Here is a 27,999-nt window from a genome sequence, read left to right on the forward strand (position 1 = left end):
ATTATTAGAACTCTTTTATTTAGATTAGAGCTCTATTTCTTATTTTTCTTTAGATTGTCCTTGGATTTTTTTGTCTCAATAGTTTTGTCCACAAAGCACTATGATGAACCTATTTGTTAAAAGCAGGCTGAAAATAAACCTAAATAAGCCTTGATTTGTAAGCAGTATGATTGCTCTGGCCATACATTATCTTAATACATGCACACATCCACACACACCTGGGGGATTTAGGAGCACAAATGCAGAATATTATTAAACCTGACTGGTTCTGCTGCCTTTTCAGATCTGTAGTATCCCTAGAGTAATATAAGCTGAGGAAGATGGATTTGGCTGCCGGTTGGCTCTGCGTTGTGGTTCTATGGGTTACACAATTTACCTGTATAGTGGAGGCCCTTCAGAATAGCTGCTGCCACCATTCCAGCTTCAAACATCAAAAGAATTGTCCCTGACAGAGATGTAATGAACTAAAATAGCCTTAATGAGATCAGTGGGGCTGGAGATGTAATGTCTCTAGGGAATAGCCACCAACAGAAATAGTCCTGATAAGTCCAAGGAATTGTTAGAATGCAGTCACTTTGGCAACACCAACACAAACAGTGGGGTGACGCCAAAGGAGACAATTATTAAAAATATTTCTAACCAGGAAAGGAATTTATTTGGAATTGATTAGAGATACCGTCTAAATTCACATTTTATCCAGGATTTATGTCTGATATTGACAATTGTATAAACTTTATAATTCATTGCTTTATTAAACACAAAGACAGTCCATGTTTGGGCTCTAGGGCTCAGGCATGCGGAGCAATAAAACATGTTGTTAATGTTAATAAAGGCAGTATACAGATATAAAAACAAAACAATGATTGTTAGGAGTTTACTTGGCTGCTGATTTCAACACTTAAGACACAGATGGACCATCCACCAGCACCTCATTATCCATGTTTCAGGTTGACTTGATGTCACCTCTCACAGCTCAGGGCACCTTACATGATGCATATCTCTGTAAACCCGGGTACAATGACAGTGGTGTCACTGACAGCAGGGAACACAAGCCTTCCAGTGTTTGGCCTGTCAATGTGTGTGTAGTGATGACAAGGAAGAGCATTCAGCTGAGAGGATATTGAAAGTTAGTATTTCTGTAAACAACAGGCAAAACAGGGTATTTTTAGATTGTTGTAGATCTAACGTAAATATGTTTTATTGTTTTCTTCTAGGCAATCAGAATGTTGAGACTAGCATATTTAGCTGTCACCAGAGTTATTGCAAAGCAAAACAAACTTAATTTCTAGGTGCTTACTGCCACAAATACAAACTAAATGAGCTTCGTAACAAACAGCTTTGAATGTTTTTAAATGTTCCGCACTGAGAACATCTTAAATGGATGAGCATTTTTTTCTATTCTGATCAACATGTATATAAGTGGTATTCAAAAAGTTGCAATATTTCACCCTAAAGCCAACCTGCACTTTTTTCCCCCCATATCAGTGTGACTGGCATCCTCACTTCCTTTATAGACCAACAGTTCTATCTTCTAAAAAGGATTGGTCATTTACAATAAATCGGATATAAATGTGATGTGACAGAATATCATCCAACTTCTCCTCGCCTCAAAAATAAGCCTGAAGGTTTTGATATGATCCAATTCCCTCTCTGCCATTGCTGCTTTCAGAAAGTTCTATTCATCTTCTTTTTCATTTTCTCTTGTAACTAGGAGCTGTCAAGGCCTGCGGGCTTTGCCTTGCAGTTTGCTTGGCTATATTTATAATTGGAACCTGTCAACAGTGTCCAGTGCAACTCAACTGCACGGTTTGTTATGGCAGCTACTGTGCACCGATTTCAACACATGCCAACTGTGAGATGGTTTGTATGTCATTAAAGCGCAACAATAGGTAGGCGCAGACACAATGGTTGCACCCACTACTTTGTGGATGAAATGAAAAGCATCTAAAAGGGATCAAAGGGGACTGAGCACAGCTGAAGTGAATTTCTTCCAGGTAATATAAAGCACTGGGATGCTACACATTGACCGGGGAGCATGGGTACGTGTGTACATCTAATATATACAAAGGCCGAGGGCTAAACCAAACATGCAGAACAGCTGTGTCTGTAGATATACAGTTTGGTTGGATAAATCAGATTTTCTTTTCAATTTAGTGGCATTTTGAGTGAATGTGAAAGCAGAAAAAACTATAGCAGCCTAGGAGTAATAAGAAAAAATATTTTGCACGGTTCCCTCACCCTTCAACATGTTCAGCCTCCCTCCCTAATTTTAATCTATTCTAAAGTATCTGTCATTCTTTTTCTGGCAGTGCAGTGATGCTCGCCGTGCCAAAAACAAACCAAGATTTAATAAAATGTAGTGGTTAACCTGCCCTGCTGAGCCGCACAGTGTCTATGTGGGTGTCCTCTTGACAGGGCCGGATCATGACTGGGCTTGTCGGGAGTCAGAGGAGAATGCTCGGCTGGGGGAAGCGTCTGACACCTGGAGGACCTGTGTGATGAGAGAGCAGCACAGCAGGAAACAGGACATTGTCACTGCATGACTCTAGTAAACAGAACTTTTGACTCACGCTTTAAAAGTGAATTAGGGGCTATTTTGCAGGGTGAAATCTTTCAAGAGAAGTAGCTGTTTTGTGGCCACACATGGATTGGCTGCATAGCACGGCAGTGCACAGTCAAATTCCTGCTCTGATGTGTTTTACTGCTTACACAACACACCAAGTCACACATTAAGAGCTGCTATAGGAGATTTAGCCCATTATGCGTCCCCTGTGAAACAATATAGCAATGCACTGTACACTGTGTTACACTGTGCATGCAATGCATAACCTGTCTGACTTAGAGCATTTAAAGACGGACCTGGTTTCATCAGTAAAAGGGTGGAAAATGTGCATAACATCGAGGGTAGTGTGCGATTTCTGCTGAAGGCTGTCGAGCATCCTCCCTCCTCAGCAGAGCAAACCACGAGAGGGAGACAGAGCTTTTCTCCAGTTAGATTATCAGTGCAGATTCTTCTATTTCTGACTGATTTCCCATATCGTTAAGAGTATTTCTGAGTGAAAACAAATGCATATTATGTATGCAACATAAAACGGTGTAAAATGAAGTCTTTCGAACATAATAACATTACTGACCGTACTGCAGGCTACACATCGAGCCTTATTCTTTTCTTTTTTTTCTTACCTAATCCAACCTGATGAGGTCCAGCCCACGCGGCATCGTTTTGTCTGCCCCGAATGACACAAACCACGTCCATTTAAAACCTGACAAACGCATTCCAGCGGAGATGTTAACCAATCGGCTGAGAGGAAGGCGTAACTCTCCATACTGGAGCAAAGCAGGAGTATGAAGTTTGTGTTATCAGTGTACAGCCGCTGTGAGAGGATGGTGCACCTTGGTGCGCATAGGTGCGTGATATTACCCAGCTCTGATTTTATATTCCTGCAACTTTAACCGTCGTACTTAGTTTATAAAATATAAAGTTGTCTCCTTTGCGGCTCCACACTACAAATGGCTCGGATTATCCCCCCGCATCTGCTCGGGACTGGCGCTGCTTTTGTTCTGCTGGCTGTGGTTCTGACAGGTGATGCAGTTGCGCAGGTTTTTGACAGCTATGGATTATCATACGCCTTGAGGTCCGAGCCGTCAGAGGATACCATATTGGTCGCCAATAACGGGATCCGTGTGCCTTTCGGGAGATCAGTCTTCATTGATCCCATCAACGATTTGGTTATCCAAGTTCAGCCCGGTGACAGATGCAGCATAACGGTGCTGGACAATGATCCCCTGTCTCAAAGGCCTGGACACCTGTCTCCGAAAAAGTTTCCGTGTGAATTTGGCCCCAACGACGTTAAGTATTCTCACGTTGGCTCCAGGAGCCCTCCGAGGGATAGAGTGAGATTACAACTCAGGTATGACACCCAAACGGATACTATTATAATACCTTTTATGATAGAGGTGGAAGTCATTTTCACTCAGCTGGAAGTGCTAACCAAAAATATGCCTCTGACAGTCGAGAAACTGCTCGGCACAAGTAACCCCATCGATAGAAGAATTTTAGAATTCACCTATGATAAAAGTGCACAACAATGCAAAATAGCCTCCCTCTCAAGTGGCAGCGTGCTCCCCAGGTATGGAAAACTTGTGGATAAGGACAGCCTTGGAACAATGGTGGACTGTGATGAATTTATTAAAATGAACATCCGTTATCAGCATACTTTTGCTTTGAAGTCACCAAACAGAGATTACATTCCAATGCTTGTGGAGTTACATGATAAGGAGGGCAATTTGCTCAAGCAGGAATTTTTTCAAATTTTGGTGAGGATTAAAGATGGAGCGGAGAACACAGCTCCTAAACCCAGCTTTGTTGCGATGATGATGATGGAAGTAGATCAGTTTGTAATGACAGCGATAACCATGGATATGCTAGCTGCAGAGGATGTTGAGTCTAATCCTGATGAATTAATTTTCAACATCACATCCACCCTGTCCTTTGAGGAGGGCTACATAGTGAGCACAGATGATCGAAATTTACCAATAACCTCATTTTACCAAGGAGACCTCAAAGACTTGAAAATCGCCTACAAACCCCCTGCTGTGGATTCCGACACTGAGCGGATTTTCCAGATTGAGTTTGAGGTTGTAGACACAGAGGGGGCTGTGTCAGACCCTTTTGCTTTCATGATTGTTGTTAAGCCTATGAACACATTGGCCCCTGTGGTGACTAGGAATACTGGCCAGTTACTGTATGAGGGTCAGACCAGGCCTCTGTCCAGTTCACAGAGTCTGGAAATCAGCGATGAGGACAGTTTAGAAAATGTCAAAATCACTGTTATTGATGGGCTGAGGCACGGAGAATTAACTGTTCTGGGCTCAAGGAGGAAATTTTTTACCCCAGCGGACCTTGACGCTGGAGTGGTCATTTATCAACATGATGGCAGTGACACATATAGTGATAACATTATTTTCAGAATGACAGATGGCACAAATGAGGTGGAGTTTCTGTTTCCCATCACTGTTGTGCCAACTGATGACGAGCCTCCCATAATTAATGCCAACACTGGTTTGGTTTTATTCAAAAACCAAATGATGCAAATCTCCTCACTCATGCTCAGTGCAGCAGACATTGACTCAGAGGATTCTTCAATAAAATTCACAATAGAGCCTCCTTTTTCCACAATTGGGCAGGTTTTGCTTCGTCAGTCTGAGGCCCCAGAGGACCCATCAACCTGGAAGTTTAATACAGAGGATGAATTGTATGAGAAAGTAGTGACTGAATGGCTGCAGCAGGATATAACTGATGGTAAACTGTTTTACAAGCACATTGGGCCTCACAGTGTCAGCACAGTCATGGATCAGTTTGTGTTTAAAGCTCAAGATGACAACGACCCACCAAACCAATCAAGTGAGAGCTCGTTTATTGTTAAAATTCTCCCTGTTGACGACGTCCCACCTGTACTTTACCCTGGCACGACTCTGCGAATGACTGTGCACGAGTATCAGCTTACTTACTTCCAAAAGAAACTCCTCCGTTACACTGACCTGGACTCAGAGGATCGGGATCTCAAATACACAATCATCCAGCCACCAACGGATACAGATGAGAATAGCCCTGTTGTATTGGGAGCTCTGGTCTTAACTGAAAAGCCAAACACTGAAGTCACGGTTTTCACTCAGGCACAAATTAACCACCATAAAATAGCCTACAAACCGCCTGATCTTGAGCTTGGAATCACCAGTCATGTTTTGCAGTTTCGGTACTCTGTGGAGGATGTTTCTGGAAATATTGTAGAAGGAGTTTTCACTATATTTTTAAAGCCTGTGGACAACACACCACCTCAAATAACCAACTCTGGATTCACTGTGTTTGAACGCGGCACGCATATCATAACGAGTGATGAGCTGGACACCTCAGACACAGACACAGACAGCAAACAGATATCCTTCACTATCACTCAGCCTCCACTGCATGGCCAGATCCAGTTTACATTCACTGACATCTCAAGAGGAGACACTTTCAGCCTAGAGGATATTGGACATGGCAGAATTTCATACATCCATAATGGAGATGAATCAACAGCTGATTCGATACAAATAGATGTCAGCGATGGCATCCACATTGTCCCAATCAATATAAAGATTAGTGTAAAGCCGATTGATGATGAGACTCCAACTATCAGCCTTCCAGCTGGCACAATAGGCTCCTACATAGATGTACTGGAAAATGGAGCAACAGAAATCACAACTAATGTCATTCAGGGAAGAGATGAGGACACGGATGACCTCCGTTTGACCTTCATTGTGGAGGACCCACCATCATTAGGGGAAATTCTGGTGAAAGGTGTCCCATCTGGCACATTCACCCAAGCTGATGTCATTAATGGCGTTGTGGTCTATGCTCATACCAGTGGTGAGATAGGCTTCACCACAAAGGAGGACTTTTTCAATCTCACTTTGACGGACATGTCTGATGAGTGGACTGTAGGTGGAAATAAAATCACAGGTGTAAGAGTGCATGTAACTATTCTTCCCCTGGACAGCCAGGCTCCAGAGGTCTTTGTGGGGCCACAGTTCTCTGTTGTGGAGGGAGAGAAGAATGCCATTCAGATTCTTCATATAAGCGCCGATGATGCAGACACCTCCAACGATCATCTCCTTTGTACAATAATTGTACAGCCGACTTCAGGGTATGTGGAAAATATCTCCCCTGCCCCAGGCTCAGAGAAATCCAGGTCCGGGACAGCTATTAGTGCTTTCACCATCAAAGACATCCGACAAAATCACATTTACTATGTTCAAAGCATTCACAAAGGAGTCGAGCCAGTGGAGGACAGGTTAACTTTCAGATGCTCTGATGGCATCAATTTCTCTGAAAGGCACTTTTTCCCTATCTCCATAATCCCCTCTAATGATGAAAAGCCTGAGATTTACATGAGAGAGTTTGTAGTTATGGAGGGCATGAACATAGTCATTGACACTCCCATTCTGAATGGTGCTGATGCAGATCTCCCCTCTGATCAGCTCACATTCATTATTACCAAACCCCCCAAGCACGGATTTATTCTCAATCAGCTCACTACTGGCACTATCCCTGTCTCTAACTTCACCTTGGATCAGATCAGGGAGGCCTCCAGCATTGTGTATGAGCATGATGACTCAGAGACCACAGAGGACAGCTTTGATATTGTTCTCACAGACGGAAAGTTCAGTGTAGAGAAAACAGTAATAGTTATGATTATCCCTGTGGACGACGAGACTCCGAGGATGGCAATCAATGACGGCCTTGAAATTGAGATAGGTGACGTGAAAGTCATAAACAGCAATGTTTTAAAAGCAACTGATCTGGACTCTGAGGATGACACGCTGACTTATATTATTCGCTATGGGCCCGGTCAGGGGTATTTACAGAGGGCAACAGCTTCTGGGACTTTGCTCAATATCACAGTTGGAATGAACTTTACACAGAACGAAGTGGATCAGGGTTTAATTGTGTACATCCATAACGGGCAAGAGGGGATTCGGGACCTCATCAAATTCGATGTGACAGATGGCATCAATCCACTGATAGACAGATACTTCTATGTCACAGTGGGTGGCATTGACATGGTTTTCCCAGACGTTATCAGTAAAGGTGTTTCACTTAAAGAGGGTGGCAGGGTTTCTCTGACAACAGACCTGCTCAGCACCAGCGACCTCAACAGCCCAGATGAACACTTGGTTTTCACAATCACCAGAGCTCCCATGAGAGGACACTTGGAGTGCACAGACACACCTGGGATGCCCATCTCATCCTTTACACAGCTCCAGCTGGCTGGCAACAAAGTCTACTACATACACACTTCTGATGATGAGGTGAAAATGGATAGCTTTGAATTTGAAGTGACTGATGGCTACAACCCTGTGTTCCGCACTTTCCGCATCTCCATCACTGACGTGGACAATAAAAAGCCTGTAGTGACAATACACGGCCTAGTAGTAACCGAGGGGGAGAACAAACTCATCACGCCTTTTGAACTAACAGTGGAGGACAGAGACACTGTTGACCGTTTCTTGAAGTTCACAGTCACTCAAATCCCAGTTCATGGTCGCCTGCTCTTTAACAACACCCGGCCTATCACCTCCTTCACAAAGCAGGACCTGAACGAGAACATGATCAGCTACAAGCATGATGGCACAGAGAGCGCAGAGGACAGCTTCTCCTTCACCGTCACTGATGGCACTCACACAGACTTCTACATCTTTCCCAACACAGTATTTGAAACTCGAAGGCCCCAAATGATGAAGATTACTGTTCTACCAGTGGATAATGGGGTGCCGCAGATTGTGGTGAACAAAGGTGCCCCAACATTGCGGGTTCTGGAGAATGGTCACCTGGGGTTTGTGATCACCAGTAAGACTCTTAAAGCAGAGGACAGAGACAGCATTCAGAATTCTGTGACCTTTAGGATTACTGTTTCCCCTCACCACGGCTACCTGATCAACCTAGGCAAAGGAAATGCCACAATCACCACTTTCACACAAGGTAAGAGAGTTACTTTTCAAACAGCTTTGCATTCCTGTGACATTCAAATGTTGTAATGTAGTGCAGAGACTCACACCGAAGACAGTTCTAATAATAATTCTCTTGAGCCTGCTCTCAAATTCATTTTACATTTACTCACTCTGCTAAATGTACTCCCCTCGGATTACTGAAAAATGCTGAGTTCAAACATAAGGTTTTTGTTTTCACTCAAGAGACTGACTATTTACAGAGATGAAGTATGCCAGTGCCTCAGGCTGACCAGTTCTCACTGGAGGATTGTATTTTTCAAACAGTGCCTAATTTATTTCACTTTGGGAGAGAACTGATAGTGATTTGTACATTACCAGATTAATATTTCTAACAGAAGGAAAAGGGATTACAGACATGATGATATATAGGTGGCAAGGGCATAGTAGCCTGCCTCACAGGCAAACATGAGTACAGAATATATATTTCAAGCAGACCAGAGGGGTGTCTTGGTAAGTCTTGATAAATGCTAAATATCAAGGTAACAATATCCATGTATTCCCTGCTGTTATTTACTGAGTGACTGTGAGATGCTTTCCCCAAGAGGCCTGTTTAATATTTCAAGAGTTCTCACAAGAATATACAGACAGTAAATAAAGACACTCAAATAAAGACAATCGTAAAGAACCCAGTCTAGCACCTGACTATCAGGATGGCAGACCGCTGTGATGGAGACCCAACAATCCAGCTATTCTTTATGTTCTGTGTATTTCAGCAGTCTATCAGATATACAGCGCTTGTTACCAGGCTGTTGCTCCTTTCAGATCCCCCAGATACTATATGCAGAGGGCACCTTTCATCTCACAGCCTCAGCCTGCTACTTATAGCAGGGCTTAGGAGTAGTTATGGACAAATAGGTTGTCAAGAACAAACTGGACATATTTTCCCACTCGCCAATTCAGCCAAATGACGGATGTAATTTTTATGAGTCTTATTTCATGGACATTTATGCAAATGTATCTCTTTTTCAGCTGAAATTGATGACATGAACATATGCTATGTTCTGAGGGAGGGTGACAATGCTACAGATGACATATTCTATTTCTCCATTGAGGACAGTGGTAAGTCACTTTGCTTGAACATGCCCTCTTGAAATCACACCATTAAGATGCTTACTTTTGAGCTGACATTTTTTTGTTTGATACACTGTCCCAAGTTTAACCTTGAGTAACTGACATTTTTTATAAAGGGAAAGGAAAAAGTGTGCATGTGCTTCATAATGTGCTTTATTAAGTATAATTACTAAGCAATGTTGTGTGCACAAATGGGAGAAATTTCCAGAACATTAACTTCAATTGGTTTCTTATTTCAGGATGAGTAAATTATATAATAGACATGCAGTAAACGAGAAGGAAAGAAATATTTTTGTTTATGTCATGCTCTGTTGATTTCCATTCAACCAATAGTTATGTCAAAAAGTCTGAATGTCAGAGCTTCCACGTTTATTAACCTTTTATCTGAAACTTCATGTTAGTCTTACTGTGCAGTATGAGTCTTATAGCACTCCACCCATGATAACCCATTATATTTTTTCCATGGAAGGGCCTCCTTATTTAGAAAAGTAATGATTGATTTAGCAAGTAAGTAATTAGTAGAACAATTAGCAAAGACCTTCCTTTCACTGTAGATATGTAATCAGGCACAGTAAATGGTTTGAGGCAATCATGCCGGTGTTGCCGATTAGCAGAAGCAGCGTGCCTGAGAGTGTGTCCTTCCTGCTACCCTTCAGCTGTGATGAGTGAGCACAAAGGACCTCCCTAATAGGGGCCCTCTTTTCCCACAAGCACCTTAGTGGGCCCCCGTACAAATTTTCTCATCTCTCGACTAGGGACTAATCTGTGGCTTCAGTTGAATAATAGACAGGTTAACATCAATGCCAACAGGTGGATGGGGTGCTAATGAGTGATGACTAAAATGCAAGGGGCAACTCCTTATCAGGGATGATACTGAAAAAAAGTGCTTTACCTGAGCTGCTGGCAAATGCCAAGCCCTTGCAGAGCTCTTTTGTTGTTGAGTGAGATTTAGTTGGTCCCTTTATTATTGCCTCAATTGGGTTATTTGTTATGGATGGCTCCAGACTTCTCTCCCTCTGTCACATTCTTTCTCTTTCCCGCTTGTTTAATACGAGACAACATATTTGAGTCCCCACTTGTCTTATCTTCCAGAAATGGCAATTAGATTATCTTTTTCCAGCACTCACTACAAACTTTTACATTATCCTTAGACTTGATAAGAGGATAAATCCAAACATCATATGTCTTGTTCATAGTTATGCGCTCAAACAAAACAAAACATGAAATTGCAATTGTCAGACACATTATATTTCTCTTAAATTTCACTAAATGAATTGTTGCTATATTTGCACCTAAATGGCTTGACAAATTGATCAAACGTCTTGTTGACCAACCCATCCACAAGGATTCGACACATACTGCACTGCAGCTTGTGAGGCAGTCAGTGAACATTTTTTTAATAAGATTTAAGCTGTACTGGTGGCTGCCCTAAATCCCCAGACAGAGCTTCCAGCTCTTTGAAAAGTCGTGTTGGGGAGAAGCTGAATGTTGTACACTGGAACACAGCTGCACTATGTTATGTTCAGCAGTGGAAAACATTCTCCTCCTCACTTCAAGTTCATTGGGAAATATACCAACTGCACTTTGCAATTTTCTAAGGGTGAAAAGTAATTTTTCATGTTGCAGCTGCTCAGTGGGATTCCAAGAGTTTTTGCAAACAGCTGTGATGAACCGTGAATGTGCGCAGTTCTGAATATATGTATGAATGCTAATTAATATTTGCGAATGAATGTTTCCGCATATGTATGTATTTTACTGCGAGGTTCATGTTTACAGTACATATATAATATCAATAGACAGGATTGGAACTAGGACTGTAACTAATGATTATTCTGTTTTTTTCTTCTTTTAGAAAAATTGATTGATCATTCATCTTTAAAACGGTCAAACATATCCCCATGATATTTTCTCATATAGCACCCTCACATAGTGAGGCTTTCAAATTGCTTGAAAAGGTCTTACTAAACATATAGATATCCAGTTAATTTCCAATTAAATTAAAGAGAGAAACACAGCAAACTTCACAAAGCTGGTAACATCAAACCTAAACACAACTTAAAGTGTTTATTATTTTTACAATTTATCAATTGTCACTCTAACTGTAGATACATTTTTTGTTGGTTCACTAATCGACAAATCAATTTATCATCTCAGCACAAGTTGTAGCCATTGACATTACCTGTCACTTTGCGTGTGCTTAAGGCTAAGCTTACTGTACTGAGATCAGTTCCCTACCCCACTGATTGTTACAGGATCTGTGCTGGCTGACTTACAACCTGCACTCATTACAGGGCAGGTCACTAATTCACTCTTGGTATGTTTTTTTTCTCGCAACGGGAGAATTAATTGAAACGTGCCAAGCCATTTATTTTAAAGTTGGAGTGTTCAGAGCCCAAATTTGAATCTATGTTGGACCAGACCTACTATTATACATTTTTTGGCACAAATCTATGTGAATATTTACTGCAATAATGACCTTTGCTTTATGTGGCTAAATATTATGATTTTATAAGAAATGCTAAAAACTAAATAACTAAACTAAATAACTGTTAGTAAATTGTTTTGTTTCTCTGGATAAATGATGCTGATGTTATTTAGACTTTAGATAAATTGCTGTTTCACTCAATTAACATGTCTACATAAAGACACCAAATGGGCTTTTTGTTACAAATAACAAGATGACAATTAGGCCAGAACCCCAAATGCTTATCAGTTTCACGCTTATCATAAGGATTCTCACTGTGTGACTTAAACACTGCTACTTTTAGCCCCTGTTGTGATAGAACAAACTTAATAATAATGCTGCACACTACTAATAATACAGAACACAAGTATGCTGCACATTCTTCGTAATAGTCTAATATTTTATAATCATGGGTCATTTGTGGGTTTATGTGTTATTTTCCTCTCTGTCTCCACTTTCTTTTTCATTTCAAAAACATGTCACTGTGTGCCATTGCAGAGTCATGCCATTGCAGAGTCATTTGAGGTGCTTTTGCCAAAAGTATATAACACAGCTTATTTTCTCAGAGATGTTAGCGTGTCTCAGTAATGTCAAGCTTGTCAAAGCTTTGAATGAATAATCACAGAGGATTGAAATTACACATATTCATTTGTGGGTGTCTACTGTATTTCCTCCTTGAAAAAACATCACACCTGGACAGCTTACGATCAGTTACGATCAGAGGCGTGGGCCAAAAACCTCTTTAATTACTTGGAGAAAGTGTCTTGTTTAGAACATAATCGTTATCTGGATGTTTGTTCATCCGTGTGTGCTGAGGAGGGGCCTGCTCCTGTCATTAAGTCAGTTAATTGCTGTGTTTCGGTGGGCTCCAGCCCCCCTTGTCTCCTGAGGATTCGGGTGCATTCAGGTGAGCTTACCTGAGCAAACACAAGCACTGGCATTCCCAGGCAATTGTTTGTGAAGCAGAATCCCTGTCTGCCTCTAGCCAGTCAGTCAGCATCAGGGATGGTCCTACTGACAGACACACTGCTGCGACCTTTGTTTTTCATTCCAGGAACTCAGTACCATCGTTATTTTTCTTTCACTAACCTACGAATAGGCAGAAAAGTATAATTGAATAATCTACTCATAAAAATACACTACTTCTGAAGGTCAAAATCCACTGCTACGTTCAAAGTTTCCTTTTGTTTCACATTTCACTTGTGACATCTGTTTAGAAAGCCCTATGTGCAATGAGTATGAAAATCAGTAATTCAGAATTACAAAGGAATAGGTTGTTTTTTTACAAGGCAGCCCCTGAAACAGAGAAGAATGTTTCTCCTTTCAAGTTTTCAATGTAAGACTGCAGTGTACTCCTAAACAAGCACGTTTTGTTTGTTATTTCTGCTTCATGTAACATGATACATTTTGGTCACCCTGAGTACCCTGACCTAATAAATCCTCTGCAGTAACATCTGCCGTGCAAATCTCCAACATCTTCCATGTAATCGGTGTGTAATCGCTTGTGACACTGAATGCATACTTGAATCCATCTCCCGTCTCTCTGTCTGTCTAATCCCAGGTTAGGAGGGATTATTATTCTCCCCAAAGCATGCGAGAGCACAACAAAAGTAAGGGGAACGTGCACTCACATGCAGTTGTGAGGTTAATATAGTCTTTGTGAATGCTATAATATTCCCATCACAGTGCAGATGATGACTCTGCAGTGTGTGTTTCTGTCCTGTTATTAAGGAAAATGTCTTCCCTACACTTTTTCTTGGGGGGTATAACATTCCTTTGTCCTTGGGACCTATAGGGTGAATCATATGCATAAAGTATGCTGTAAGCTTCAGAAAATTACATAGCTAGTTCAGTGTTTGAAAGGGATTTTGGGGCGTTCGGTTTTCCTCACAGTCCATCTGTGCTGCAGCTAATAAAATATTAGGTAGTCATTTTATTGTTATGGAAAAATGTTTTGTGATAAAACATCTGGAAGTTGATTAGAGGAGCTATTCCTGGGTAACAGCTGCTTCACTTTGGGGATGAAAAACTGAATTACAGAGAGGATTTAGACTAACTGTTTTAGATAGAGAGTGATTTTTGCATCTCACTGGTCCCTTATTTCCTCATTGTCACTAAATTTGAGTAGTCATTTTCTCACCAGTCTGCATTGCAGTTATATTTTCAATGTTTATATATGTCGTAAAGGAAAAGCATAGGTGGAGAATGCTGCAGTGACTAACCAAAGAAAAGAAGAAAACCTGTGCTCATTGGCAAGGGGATGAAACATTTATTATAAGCTAACAGACTTAAGCCAATGTAATTCTTCTTAAGAAAGATTAAAAAGTAATTATTAATGATTGGCTCATTCTACAAGGCAAGTAAGCCAAAACATGTTGATGAGAGATTTCATTCTTAAATATGAATTATGCATTTGAATTTGCGTACGGAGGGGTTTCCCTTTGGCTTCCTTGGCTCCTGTTTGTTGGATTTCTATCAGCAGTTAGTTTAATGCTGCTTTTCTTTCATTGTAGTTTATTTCTCTCTAGGGCCACTTACTGCTAAATAGTCTTTGTTTGTGAGAAAAGCATCTTCCTCTGTTTGAGATGTGGCTTATATGATATAAAAAAGTTATTAATGATAGAGTAATTTAGGAAGTGGCAGCATCTTAAATATTCTTTCTCTCTGGTTGGGATTGTATATCACATAGAATTTGGGTGAAACATGGCTAAAGGTTCTAAGACCCTTTCACACTGTTGTGCCCTCGTTTTCCCTTTGGAAACAGACGGGGAACCCTGCATGATGAATCCCTTCCTCTGGTTTAATATTCTGCCAAACTCAGTGTGTGGAACAGAGGTTAACAAAGCAAAAGCAAATTCCCGAAAGTATAGAAACCCCAGGCCCAGGCTTGTTCCCTCGATGATGATATGTGTCGTCATACCTGCCTTAGGATATCAGTCTAGCAGAACTGGGGTTATTCAAGCAATACGTTTGTAGAAAATCTGTCTTTTGTGGAATAAACTTGCACGTTGAAGTTTGCATTTAAAGTTTTGACAGTCAAGAGTCTCATCAACTCCAGAAAAGCTGATGCATACATATATATATTTTGTAAAATGAAACGGATTTGGAATCTTTTCAAATCTACAATGAAAGCAAATGTATGATCTCATTTTTCATGTGGGAGTGTTTCATTTGTATCTTGTTTGATTTTTGGCCATAACAATTTAATGAGACTGTGTTTTGACAAATCTGATATTCCCCAAAAAACAGCAGGAGCTCTGAGAGTCAATGATGCCACAGTCACTGCTGTGACATCTCTCTTTTCACAGTAGCAGAGCTTTTGTTCAGTTTTGCAAAATCGCTCTGGATAATGTGTTTTTGGCCCCTGAATCCCAGCAGTGGGCCGGAGCTGCTCCTCTCAGCCCTGCTGCACGATAAGCCTCTGACAGCTGGGCTAAGGCTGGAGAGTCACAACTCTCTCCAGCTCATTCTGGGTTTTAGGATTGGAGCCCAATGCAGGGTACATCTCCTTGTAGACACTTTTCAGCACAAACATACACACACACGTAGACAGTCGCATAAATCACCCACCATCTATCCATCTCGGGGCCAGCTGCCTGATCCTTTAATCAAAGATGAGGCTGGCATTGCTGAAATGTTGCATCAAGATGCTGGGCATCAACTAGGGTTTAAATGATATCTGCTTTGTCTTTGATTTCAAGCTGTTGTCTCTTTTGATTATACTGCTATGATGGAGGCCAGAAAAAAAAACCACTCCTCTCATTTTTATATCATCAGCATTTCAGTATGCCAAGAAGATTTAAACAGTAGAGGGGAATCAAAAATGTTACATAGCTTGAAGCAAACTCTCTTGAGAAGGTTTACATTTTATATTCTCCCTATGAACATGGTTTGAACGGTCTTGCGCGAAACAGGGCTCTCATATCATAAAAGTTGCTGATAAAATCCTTTGGGGATTCAGTGTGTGGATCAAGCTCCCTCTCACCACCACCTGCTTTCCCCTATAAGTGAAGCCTGATAAGCAGGATATGAGAAGCCATCTAGTTGAGAGAAGGGAGGGAAGAGCAGTCAGAAGAGATGAAAGAAGTGTTCTTGGTCCCAGTATTGGTGGGGGCAATGCTTCAAGCTGCTTCCTGTCGCCTGTAGCGATGGCTTGAATGTGCTGATGTGCACTTCACACTCTAAACAACGCCTGTGTTGACAAGTTGTGAGGCCTCAAATGTAGTAGGTGAGCCCTGCGGGTATGCTACCTCATCTACATATGAACAAAAAATATTACAATATTTACCGTAGACTTGATTAGTCCACGGTAAATATAGTTTTTTTCTTTGCTCAAACATAAAAAACTACTTTAAACATGTCTGGAACAACCAGATAAATGTCCAGAGATCAACCCTTCCCCCATGAAGAATAGTGAGGAATGTCTTGCTGCCTGAAAAGAAACTAGACCATGCCTGGGCTTATCTTGGTTTTCGCGGACATGGGATTGGAGTGAAGAGTTACATATTAGCAAGTAAATGGGAAGAGGGAAACAAAGATAGGTTACAGGGTGCAGGTCTATACTACTGGGCAATATGATACAGCGGTTACATTTAGCTCCTTAAATCCCCACCCATTTTTTTAGCACATTGTGTTTCATTACATGGAGGGATCATTTAGTGCTATTGGGGCCTTGAACATTTGGGATATTAAGCTCACAGATTTAATTCACACTTAATTTAGCTTCTAAAGAGAGGTCATTTTTTTAAAGGGCATTCAGTGAGTATGAGTTAAATGTCGATAGAGCTAAGGGCAACAATGCAAGGTCTCCATGCCTGCCATGTTTATCCCCTTTGCATCTTAATACTTTATTCCATTCCTAAGGGTGCCAGGCGTTGTGCTCCTTACAGGTCCTGCATTCAGGTTGTTTGTGTTAGTTTTGAAAACCCATGGTCTCTGAACTAATAGTTCAGCCCGACATTGGAGCTATTTGGAGCTATTTTTGTTGAGAGTATTTAATCACGTTCGATCCATTATTTTCAACGTGTTTTTTTTTTTTGGATCTATCATAGTTGTTATCACTACCTGTCTCTATCAGTGAGATTCAACTTGTGAGCACTTCTGCTCTTTAATGCTGTCATCATTTTCAACATTGTTCACTGTGTCATTATGAATACATTTGCTCACTTTTATGACTGACAATCTATATTAAGTACCAACACTGTTTATTTTCCATCTTTATTTATTTTCCACCAGGATATATAACCCACTTGTTGTCAGGTGTCTTTAGATAACACTTTGTTGCCCTCTTTGTATAAGAAGTGCTGATACAACATCATTAGCTGCTTATCACATTAGCCAATTGATGATGTAAAAACCTGTCAAATCTGTATAAAACATAATGCCATGTCAAGTTGGAAGTATAACACCTGATTTACCACCTGGGGATCATTAAAGCATTAGATGTAACATGATTCCTACTAACATAAACTTACAGGGACTGCGGTACCCCAATTCAAGGTACTGTTACTGTATCAGTAAGCTAGACAAGGTTTATTGTTGATATTACAGTAGGTTGACACACGTCTACTCCTTCTGCTCTGTTAATGTTATTCTTTAACTGATTCATTTTTATATGATCTGGTACTCCTTCAGTTACCTTGCTGTAAATCAAATCTCCTTCGAAGGGACAATTAAGATAATGACATAAAGACTGAAAGATTGTGGTCAGTTATGTGGCTTAAAATTTTGCATTCAGGATAGGCTCTAACAGTTCAATTTATCAGTATGATCAAATTTTCTAATAAAGATATAGTGTTGATTAAATGATGATGATAATTGGAATTGTTACAGTATGTCATGGATAACAATACATTTTTCTGTTTAACCAATGCACCAGTGTAGTTTATATTCAAAATCTAAATATACTAGCAATAATTTGCCCGAATAATAATGCTGTTGGCTTTTAATGACCAAAAGGTAATTGTTTAGAAGGCTGTACTTCCTGATGGCAAAGTTCACACAGCCTAATGCAATAGATTGCACTCAAACCATGTTTTAAAAATGAGATATGATTGGACGATAGGATTGAATACTACATGTATATGATGCAAGAGTAATACTGTTCATACAGTTGCTGTACACAAATACGTTTCTGCAATACCTACAGTCACCGAATCCATTCCTGCAACTATCAAAGTGACCTTCCAGCAAAAGTAATTTGATATTTTTTTCCGATATAAGATTTGCATACTCGTATACTTGCAGATTGAGGGGCTAAATTAAATTTTGCAAGCATCCTTAGAAAAAATCTTCTTGTACATATTTTTGAACCATGGGTTTGTTTCGCTGCAAAGACTAATCTTCAGTTCAATATTACAAGAAAGAGACAATAACAATTGTAAATCCTCAGACATTTTCTCCTCTCTTTTCAGGAATGCAGACTAGCATGCTTATCTTTCACATGCAGGTTTGCACAGTTCTACTTGAAGTCTCCTTTTCACCAGTCATGAACAAAGAACCAAGAGTCATTTAACACTGCAAGTAACAACTGTGAAATGCAGATGAAACATGTTGTTATAAATGAAACCAATGGAGGCCCTGAGAACAGCCTTGACAAACACCCAGCTCTATTAGTATGGAGCTCATGAGTCTGTGGGACTGGGATGTGGTTTTATATTCTATGGCCTCACACTGATGCTTTCAGCAAACAGTCCACCATTATTCGATCTGACAAGAGAGCAAACACTGTGCATTCAAGGGTCAAGAAAAAGCACGTCCCCCCCTCTTCGTCAAGTCCCTTCATCCTGCAACCTTATGTTGCTTTGTTTTCTCTCACATTTCCACACTTCCCCTTGTATCCTCTTGTTATTTCACAAACTATGTTCTTTTCGATTCAGTGCCTAGCAGAATTGGCATATTCATCCCAATCTCACGCCACGTTTTGCGAGTCATTTATAGGCCACTGGGTTTGTGAAGCATTGTGGAACGGCTTTTTGTGTGTAACTTAACGGTTAAAGTAATGTTTACGCAACAAACAACAGTAACAGTTCCAGCAAAACGTCTTTGTTAGGTTTCGGAAAATCGCCCAGCATAAGCAGTCTCTATTACATTATAAACGTCACTTGTACAGATCGTGTCATAGCTACGAAGATGCATTTACGCTGCAGTCAGTACAGACTACATGGCATACAAATGACACGTTAAATGTGTCTGAACTTTATCACAGATTTGCCAAAGTTACTTCAGCAACTTTGGCCTCATGGCTGTCATCGTGTTCCTACTCTACATAATTGACTTGTAATGAGCGAGAAACTCTTGATTTTAAATCCACAATGACCTTTACAAGTAAATGCTGAAGAAAGCCCTGCAGCTGCTAATTCAGCCTTTTGTTATTGTTTCCCCTGCTATTCAGAGTTCAGGCTTTTGCTCTCTAAACCGTGTGGCTTAGAGGTGTGGTTAATTAAGACAGTCAAGGCGGCATCTACTCTGACAGACAGGAATGTCATTCAAGGGCAATCAAGGAATTCTTTGTCTGACCTCACCTACACAATCAAAACAAGTAAAGCCCTCTGCTACGACTTTAATACCTCCACTGGATGGGTTCCGAAACACAAGGTCGGATAATTGATTTACGTACCCGCTTGTAGAGAGAGGCAGGAGAATAAGACTTTTCATCTTTTCAGTTTTGAGGTGCAATAATTATCATTCTGCTGAACAAAGCCAGACAACAAAAGGGGTCTCACAGTCTGAATGTCAATAGAATTATATTATCATATTCTCCAGATGCACCATATGTTTTTAATGGAGAGGTGAGCTATGATCTAAACTTTCTAAATGGAGTTAATACTAATCATAATCCCATGATGGTAGCTGAAGGAAATACCACCCAAATCTGAACAGTCCGTTTTCCAGCCCTAATGATGTAACCATGATCAGGGATAAGTCCTGACCCTGGGTCCTTACAACTTTGGTTGAAAATCAACATCCCGCGACAGAGCAGATCCTCTGCAGAGTGGTGCATCCAGAGTTGACTGCTTCCTAATCCTTTAGGTGTTTGGAAATATTTTGTTTCAACTAATAATTTCAGGCGAGGCTAATAGGATTACACTTAAAAACCCAGAATGTTTGCTTGCATGGGAAGCCAGTAATTTCTAGACACAGTGAAAAAGTGACCTTGGCAATTATCCAAAGGGCACTGTATTGAGTTGTTTTTCTGTCTGCAGTTGGGATTTTTTACTTTCAATGTACCACCATTGATTAAGATTTGTTAACCAATTAGTTTTTGAATGACCCTCAACAACCTTTAAGGAATGGAGCATTCCAGCAAACGTGAGAGTGTTTTCTGTAGTGGATGAAACATGACGTCATTTGTGGCAGTGTGTGAGGACGCTAGAGCATAAAGTAAAATCCTGGACAGGAATGACCTTTCCCTGCAATCACATTGTGCAGTATTTCCTCTGTCACAATTCTCTCCTGGGCCACAAATAAAGAGCCCCATCTGAAATAAAAGCCCTGGGAATTGTCACTGCCTTTCCAAACAGACGAAGGGACTCCTGCATTATGAGCCAGCAAGTAAGTCATGGAGCAGTTTCCACAACAACTTAATGCTATAATTTGGATCAAAAACAGAATGTGTGAGAACAGGATAAAGGTTGTTGTTTTGCTTAAAATGTATTTTACAGTCACTCATACTGTGGAGGACAACATTTATAAGAACATTGAAGCACCTTTTCTGCTTCAGGGAAGGCACATTAAATCAAGACAAACTTTCCTCTTTCCGCGTCCACGGTTCCATTCATTCTACAATTGTAGGTCTGCATCGGTCCACGTACAACGCATGCCATTTTCCAAAACCACACTCCATTCCAAATGGTAGCGGGTAAGGCACCATAATTTTGTCTGCCAGAATGACACCAAAACATCTTCTGAATGGATTTAACAAATGTTTATTCATGATAAGGTTGGTAAAAGTTTAAGAACAGAAAGTAATTCCATCCATTGTATCCCACATTTGGACAGAGCACTGAGAGTTAAATCACCTCCATAGTTGTGGTTCATATGTTAATCTCTAAGAACTCTCCCGACTGAGAGTAAAGCCTTGCTTGCTTTAAGCCATGCATGGTTCTCTGACCCAGCACTTTTGTTCAGAAGTGCCTTTGGCCTTTCTTTCAGGCCCCTCAAATGTCGCCTCAGAGTGACCACTGTGTAAGAGCGGACACAGAGGCGACAGCAGCCAGAATGGAACCTGCGGAGCGGCCAAAATTTTGGTGGACCAGTTCCATGAAAGGCAATGCTTGCAGAAAAGGGTTTAGGGCCTGTGAATTCATAACAGTTCTAAATCTTTCAAGCCATGGCCGACTCGTTACTGCTGATACGAGGCTTAGGGTGATTAGACCACAGCACTCTTTCTCTCTGCTCTGCCATGTGCTTTCTTTCCTTCAACAGGATTATCATATCCCTTTTCCCTTAATTGGAGGGGTGAAAAGTATGCTGGTTTGGTCTGGAACCCAGAAACAACTCAATTTATTGGGTTAATATAAGTTATTACGATAGAATACATTTTCTGTACATCACAAAAATTAAGCGCTGTCATAGATTTTCTTCTAAACAAGGCGGATTAGGAGCATTAACGCATGTTAACACGTTGTAACTGTAACTTGAGATAAAAATATCTCATGTGTGAAAGCTGATTTTGGCATTTATCGTTAAATTTTACCTTCTGAATCACACGCCTAAAACTAAACTAAACTCGCTGTCCTGTGAGCACTTCACTGGTCCTGTACACAATTGTTCATTTATCTCTATAGTGTTGCTTGATGTCTTTAATGCTACAGTGAAACACAGTTATTGCAGATCATGGAAACTATTAGCACAAAAAGTCCATTTGCAGTATATGATAATTAAGTATTTTTAGATGTATTGTGTCTATGGAACAGGATTCACAGGCTTGTCCCAATTTATCCTGCCTAATCACTGTGGTGCTGGCTCTGTGGGCAAAGGGCCGCCTGTCTGTCTGCCTGGTTGAATGATCAGGCGAGAGTCCACGGGGCATCGTGGCCCCACGATGCTTCACGGTGACCAAATAAGGTCTGTCTGCAACATGTATGCTGGGAGGAGACAGGGGCACTAAGTTGGCACAGTCCAGTCTCTCACATTCTTTGGCCTCTCTCAAAAGGCTTCTGTCCCTCATCACACATCCAGTATGTGTGTGAACAGAACTTGTGTTTAGAAGTGCAGCTACATGAATGGTGCAAGACCTTTTTTTTAAAGGTTCATATACAACTCACATTCACAATAGAGAGGGTGTGATATATCACTAGAGATTTCCCTCGCTTTCCTCACCATGAGTGCTAAAAAGTTTGCACAAAACAAAAAAGACAGAGTGCAGGCAGGCGGTCAATTAATTCAGCAAATGAATTAAGATGACTAGCACTGGAATTTGTAGGACTGCTATAACCACATGCTTTTAATGAGAATCTGGACATTGTGTAAAATACAGTCTAATATAAAGTTTATATACCTTAGCTTATGCAATGTATTCACTGTTTATGATATGCGTTTCTGTATGAAACTGCACAGCAGTGCAAAGATCCGAATATAAGAGATACCGATATTGTTCACTAAATTCTGTCTCACTGCTGTGAGTGCTGGTTAAATATTAACTCTGGTGTTTTCCTTGGGGCCTCTTTGAAGTGGACTTACTCCAACCCCTGCTTATCTTAATTAGAAAGAAATCTGGAGGAGTGAAGTGGTCCTGTGGAAACGAGCACCTCCACTCCCCAGCTCCCTGAAGGCCACACTACAGCTTTGCAGGCACTTAAAGGCCTCCTAAACTCAATATTTGCTCATGTCATGGTGCGATTCTATGTTGCATAAACTGTGAACATAAATTATTTTCTCTGAGATTTAAAAGCGCTGCTGGATGTATCCTCCTCAGATCTTGCGAATGTGAAAAATGAATAATTAATAAAGCCACTTTATGTTTGTGAATACTGTTGAAGGAAAACAGGTGTTTAACGTGATTCATGTTGAAAGGGAGAGCTGTCTCTTTGATGCTTAGCTTGATGTGTAGGCTGTTTCTTCAATGTCATGTAAATAATTATGCAAACCATCATCATTTCATGCTTTTATTGAAATGTATGAGGTACTTGGGATGAATCCTAACGATAAACAGCTACCTGTCCCTACATGAGCGTTTGATTGTAGAGAGATGACTATAATTGTCCATTTTCTAGAATTACGCTTGAGATCAAGTGTATCAGCCGTGTTAGAGCTATTTCAACGTCTATGCCAAAGTGTGAAATTACATAAATAGCCAATACCTTCTCTGTTTCCATTACCTCAGTGGAGGACGGTTTCCTTCTCCTCTCAGAGATCACACATGCAGTGTTTACCGGTGGCATGCGTGCCATGCAGCTGGCTTTAAACCAAATTTTAAGTAGGGAGGTCATGTCATACACAGGTCACCTGTCTCCAGAAGAATGATGTGGAACACACAGAAAGCATTAATCCTACACTGTGGTATACCTCAAGAATGTAGGAGGTGTAACATGTATCACTTTAGACATTTCTATAAATTGAAAAAACAAAGCTTATTTTGCGAGTCTCTAATTCCAGTTGATATATCAAAGTAAGTTAACCTCGGCATTTACAATATTTGTTGCTTAAAGCACACAATGTTATGCCAGAAATTGTTTACCCTAAAATTGTGGGGTCTTTTTGCACACATCATTACAGGTTTCAGATTGATTTTTTTTCTTATTGCTAGCTTTCAGAAAAGCCTAACAGACACCTAGCTTGTTTTTGATTTTATTGTATTAGACTTAATGCCACAGTGACTTGTCAAACAACTTTTCCTGCTGTACTTGTAATTTATTCTATTATTGTGATATGATGATAGTTTATGATAGTTACCTTGATGCAAAACCCTGCAAAACACTAAATAACAATTTATTTGGGATTAACAGACAAATGGGTTGTGCAAAGGCACAGTGAGTTGATGGCTGTGTAGACCAACAAAACAGTTGTTTTTATAGAAGTGTCACAAATTGAAAATATAATTTAGTAGGATGCAACTTTATACAAAATGCGGAGACAAATTCTTCTCAAGGTAAGGATCATTTTCATTGCTGCAGTGGTGCCTTTTTTCCAAGAGATAAAGTAATTCTGTGTTCATGAGAATTTCAAGAAATGTATACAACTAAATGATTCAAACAATTTGTTCAGTTTGCTGGGGAGAACAAATAGAGCGAGCATTTTCTCGTATCATTTCTGCTCAAGCTTCACAGTTTCTACAGCCTTTTGTCCCAATTACAGCTCGGTGTTGACTTCACCGAGTCTGTCTGAAGTTCACTCTGAAATGGATCTATAAATTCAAGGAATATCATTATCTATCTTCTGTATTTTTCCTCTTTCAAGCATTTTTGATAAAGCCCATTAGTTTAGGTAACCAGAACTGCAAAGATGAAGTATGGAAAGTAATGATTCTTCTGCATCTCACTGTTCTTAGTCTTCACAACTTTAAGTCAGTCTGTCAGTCTGTCTGTCTGGTAGATGATATAAAAGTATCACCATGTTGTCATTATGGATCAATGAACTTTATTCAACTAAATTATTAAAATTAGTTGTTGGTTTTGTATGAGATGGAAGGAAATTTGAGCTACCCTTTGTCCTTGTGTGTCACAATGACTTTTTGTTCCAGTTATGGCACAATATTGTCAAAAAGCATCGATGTCCAGGCATTAAGACCCAATTTTAATCTGTGTGAGGAAATATGTACCCTATCAGACCAAAGGAAAGGGATCTGAATAGGTGCAGGGAACATTTCACACATGCACACACACTCAGACACACAAAGTCATAAATGCATGCACCCTCGCACATAATAAAACACCCAGGGTGAATGTGTATAGGTCTCACCGTGCCCATCGAGGAAGGAAATGGACACAGTGGAGCGGTCAGCTGGACGTAACAGATTTACCGACCATAACGACAGGGGTGGGGTGGAGACTCTTAGTCGGGCCTAACATAAACAACCGGAACACTCTGAAACCTCTGAACAATGTCCCTGCTGCCTCCCTGCGGTTTCACTTTTATTGCACCACTTTCAGTACCGCCAGATGTTTGGTGGCTCAGTCATCTGTATCTCACCATCCTGATCAGATACAGCAGCGGGCACCAGCTCTCACCATGCAGTCTGGTGGATGCATTCATGCAGATTTTGAGAAATCAGTGAATAATTATTTGCCAGTTATTGCTCTGGAATTTGAAATCAAATTTAACTGTTGTTTGGTTTCTTTATGACCCAGTGTGTGAACCTCTTGGCACTAGTTTGGTCAGTGTTTGTGTACCTGTGTGCTTTTGATGCCTGTGTAAGTGGATCTGCTTTGAGTCTGTATGGCCATATGGTAGCAGCGATGCCCTCCTTAGCCTCGGCCTTTGAATCAAAGTTCAAAAGGCAAGGATGACATAACCCAGTTCAGACTGGAAACAGAAATCTTTTATCTTAATTAAAGCCTTCCACCACCTTCCACTAAGGTGTTGGCAAGGATCTTCAAATTCAAGTCCTAAGGGTAACCAAGAAATCATCCAAATAAGGGTTATACCTGTGCCAGCCCAGAAACAAAAAGCTATGTTAATTTTTCCCAAAAATTATTATTTGATAGATAATGATGTCCCAGTGACATCTGACCTTTCCTCTGTGTTTTCCCTTTCTGTGTGATGAGTCCTATGGAGCCATTTTAAGTTTATTTACCTTGATCAACTTTTTTTGTTTGCAGGAGGCAACAAACTGAAGAACCAGCAGTTCCGTTTGAACTGGGCTTGGATCTCTTTAGAGAAGGAATACTACGTGGTGGATGAAGAGGTCAAGTTCCTGGAAGTGTTGCTGAAACGTCGGGGCTACCTGGGGGAGACTTCATTCGTTAGTAAGCATACAATCCCTTTGATTTTGATGAAAATTGATTTGAGTATAGATTAGCACTAAAAATAAGTAAGTAAGTAAATAAATACATGGACCGGATTCTTCTCAGGTACAAAATGAAAACCAAACTCCCCTCAGCACACAGAAACAACTACAACCACACTATATTTCAAGACAGCTCTGAGGCTGACCTAGACATCCTTAAGGGTCACACAGGTCATGACCTTTAACCTGACTTCTCCTACCAGTATTTATGTTCCAATCACACAAAAGCACAGGCCATTCCCTCAGGGTCTACATCTACACATGAGAAAGGTCACCAAAAGTTGGTGGCCATGGAAAGGCGCCATTGCAAAATGACAGTCAAGGAAGTTTACTGTCCAGAACTAAACGGACATGACTCTTAACACAGTTAAAAAACAAGCTGCTGTAATTATTATGAGTGGCAGGAATTCTTAGTGGCACCGTTATTCTGTCCATAAAAATGAGGTGTTATTAGAGTGACCTGATGTCAAAGGTCAAATCTCATAATTTGCTCTACTGCCGACTGTGTCTTTGTATGCCGCAGGGCATCAGAGTGAAAAACCATCTCAGAGGTGATATGGACATTTTACACACAGCACAGTACATCTGATTTGTATTTCTGCCAAAATACAAATCTTCAGGCAGATAATCACATAGAGAAATACAGGCAGATATAGTTGATAATAATCCACTGTGAGAAATAAATATCTGTGATTTAAATTGTGTTGTTCGTGTAGAGACCAAAACAAAAATAAAATCCCTTGAAATGCCTGTTTGATGACCCCACAATGATCTCTTTGAAAATGAATATTTCACAACAAAATGTATCGTGTATAAGGAGCTTGTTCAAACAATCCCATAATTGTCCTTTGTTTTAGTTTTCTGGAGCATCCCTAGTGTTTTATTAATGGTTGCATTATAAATGAAAGAAGCGCTACTTTGAACTTTGGATGCAATTCAGTGCCCAGAGAAAACATGCCTTGAATTTTCAAAATGTTCAAAATTACTGTTGTGTACTTTCAAGTCCAAACCATAGCTTTTCATAGTGCAGTTTTCTTATGATTGAGGCAGTCGGTGATGGAAAGCACACAAAAGAAGCTGCAATTTAATTTTTTATCCTAGTCATGACCATTTTATTTTACAGCACCCTCAAAGTACCAATAGCAATAAAGTGTTTCTTTCTAAATGCATAAATGGTGAAATCTCTTATGTTGTCCTTTTCCCATTATAGTAAGAGTACATGTTTACATCGTCAGGCATTGATTATTTGAGCACACACCACTCTGTTCTTTTTTCTCTCAGTCCTATCAAATGGCTTTCGAAAGATATATTTTTCAATTTCTTATCAAGAAAAACATCTGCTGACCTATCTAAAAGCAACAGACACAGTTTTTGGTTTAAGATTTGAGCTTTTAGTATGTAAATCTACAGAAAGTAACACAACATTTAATATAATAAAATATAATAATTAACACTGTTTTTAGGTAAGAAACATGCTACCTAAGAAATAACTTTTTTGGACAGATTGTTTTTGTCATACATGCTTTAAAAACATCTCTGCAACATTTCCCCTGCAGGTACTCAACTAATAACCGTGAAATATCCTGTCCCAGTAACATAAAAAGCAACAAGAGCATTCATTACTTTCTCACAGTAATCATTTGGAGGTTTCCCTCTACCTCTGTTGCTTTGAGGATAGGAGAGCAAAAGCAGCAAACCATGTTTGCAGGCCACCAGCAGCCTGACAACTCAAGCCATCCATCTGCCTCAGTGTTGCGATTAGATAGCGACTGATCCCTGGCCAGTACCCTCTCATGAAGACTAGGGATATCTCTTCTTGCCCAGCACTGCCTGAGTGAACACTGATCAGAGGAGCCCACTGGTGTGCTGCTGCTTCACTGGTCAATGTGCACAGTGCAGGTGTCACCAGTTTGGAGGCTAGGGCAAACCCACCCGCCGTGAACCCTCAGAGTGGCTGCTGTGATCA

General features: G+C 40.4%; 1 protein-coding gene across 1 annotated transcript in view; it reads left to right on the plus strand.

Annotated features, from left to right (window-relative positions):
- The first annotated feature begins 3,510 nt into the window (after positions 1-3,510).
- Positions 3,511-27,999, plus strand: part of frem2b (FRAS1 related extracellular matrix 2b) — a 47,320-nt gene continuing 22,831 nt past the window's right edge. The window contains exons 1-3 of the mRNA XM_054599259.1: positions 3,511-8,521; positions 9,520-9,609; positions 25,846-25,992. Of these exons, the coding sequence (XP_054455234.1) occupies positions 3,511-8,521; positions 9,520-9,609; positions 25,846-25,992 (5,248 nt within the window). The remainder of the gene's footprint in view (positions 8,522-9,519; positions 9,610-25,845; positions 25,993-27,999) is intronic.

Source organism: Anoplopoma fimbria, chromosome 1 (genome assembly GCF_027596085.1).
Source record: "Anoplopoma fimbria isolate UVic2021 breed Golden Eagle Sablefish chromosome 1, Afim_UVic_2022, whole genome shotgun sequence".
Taxonomy (NCBI): domain Eukaryota; kingdom Metazoa; phylum Chordata; class Actinopteri; order Perciformes; family Anoplopomatidae; genus Anoplopoma; species Anoplopoma fimbria.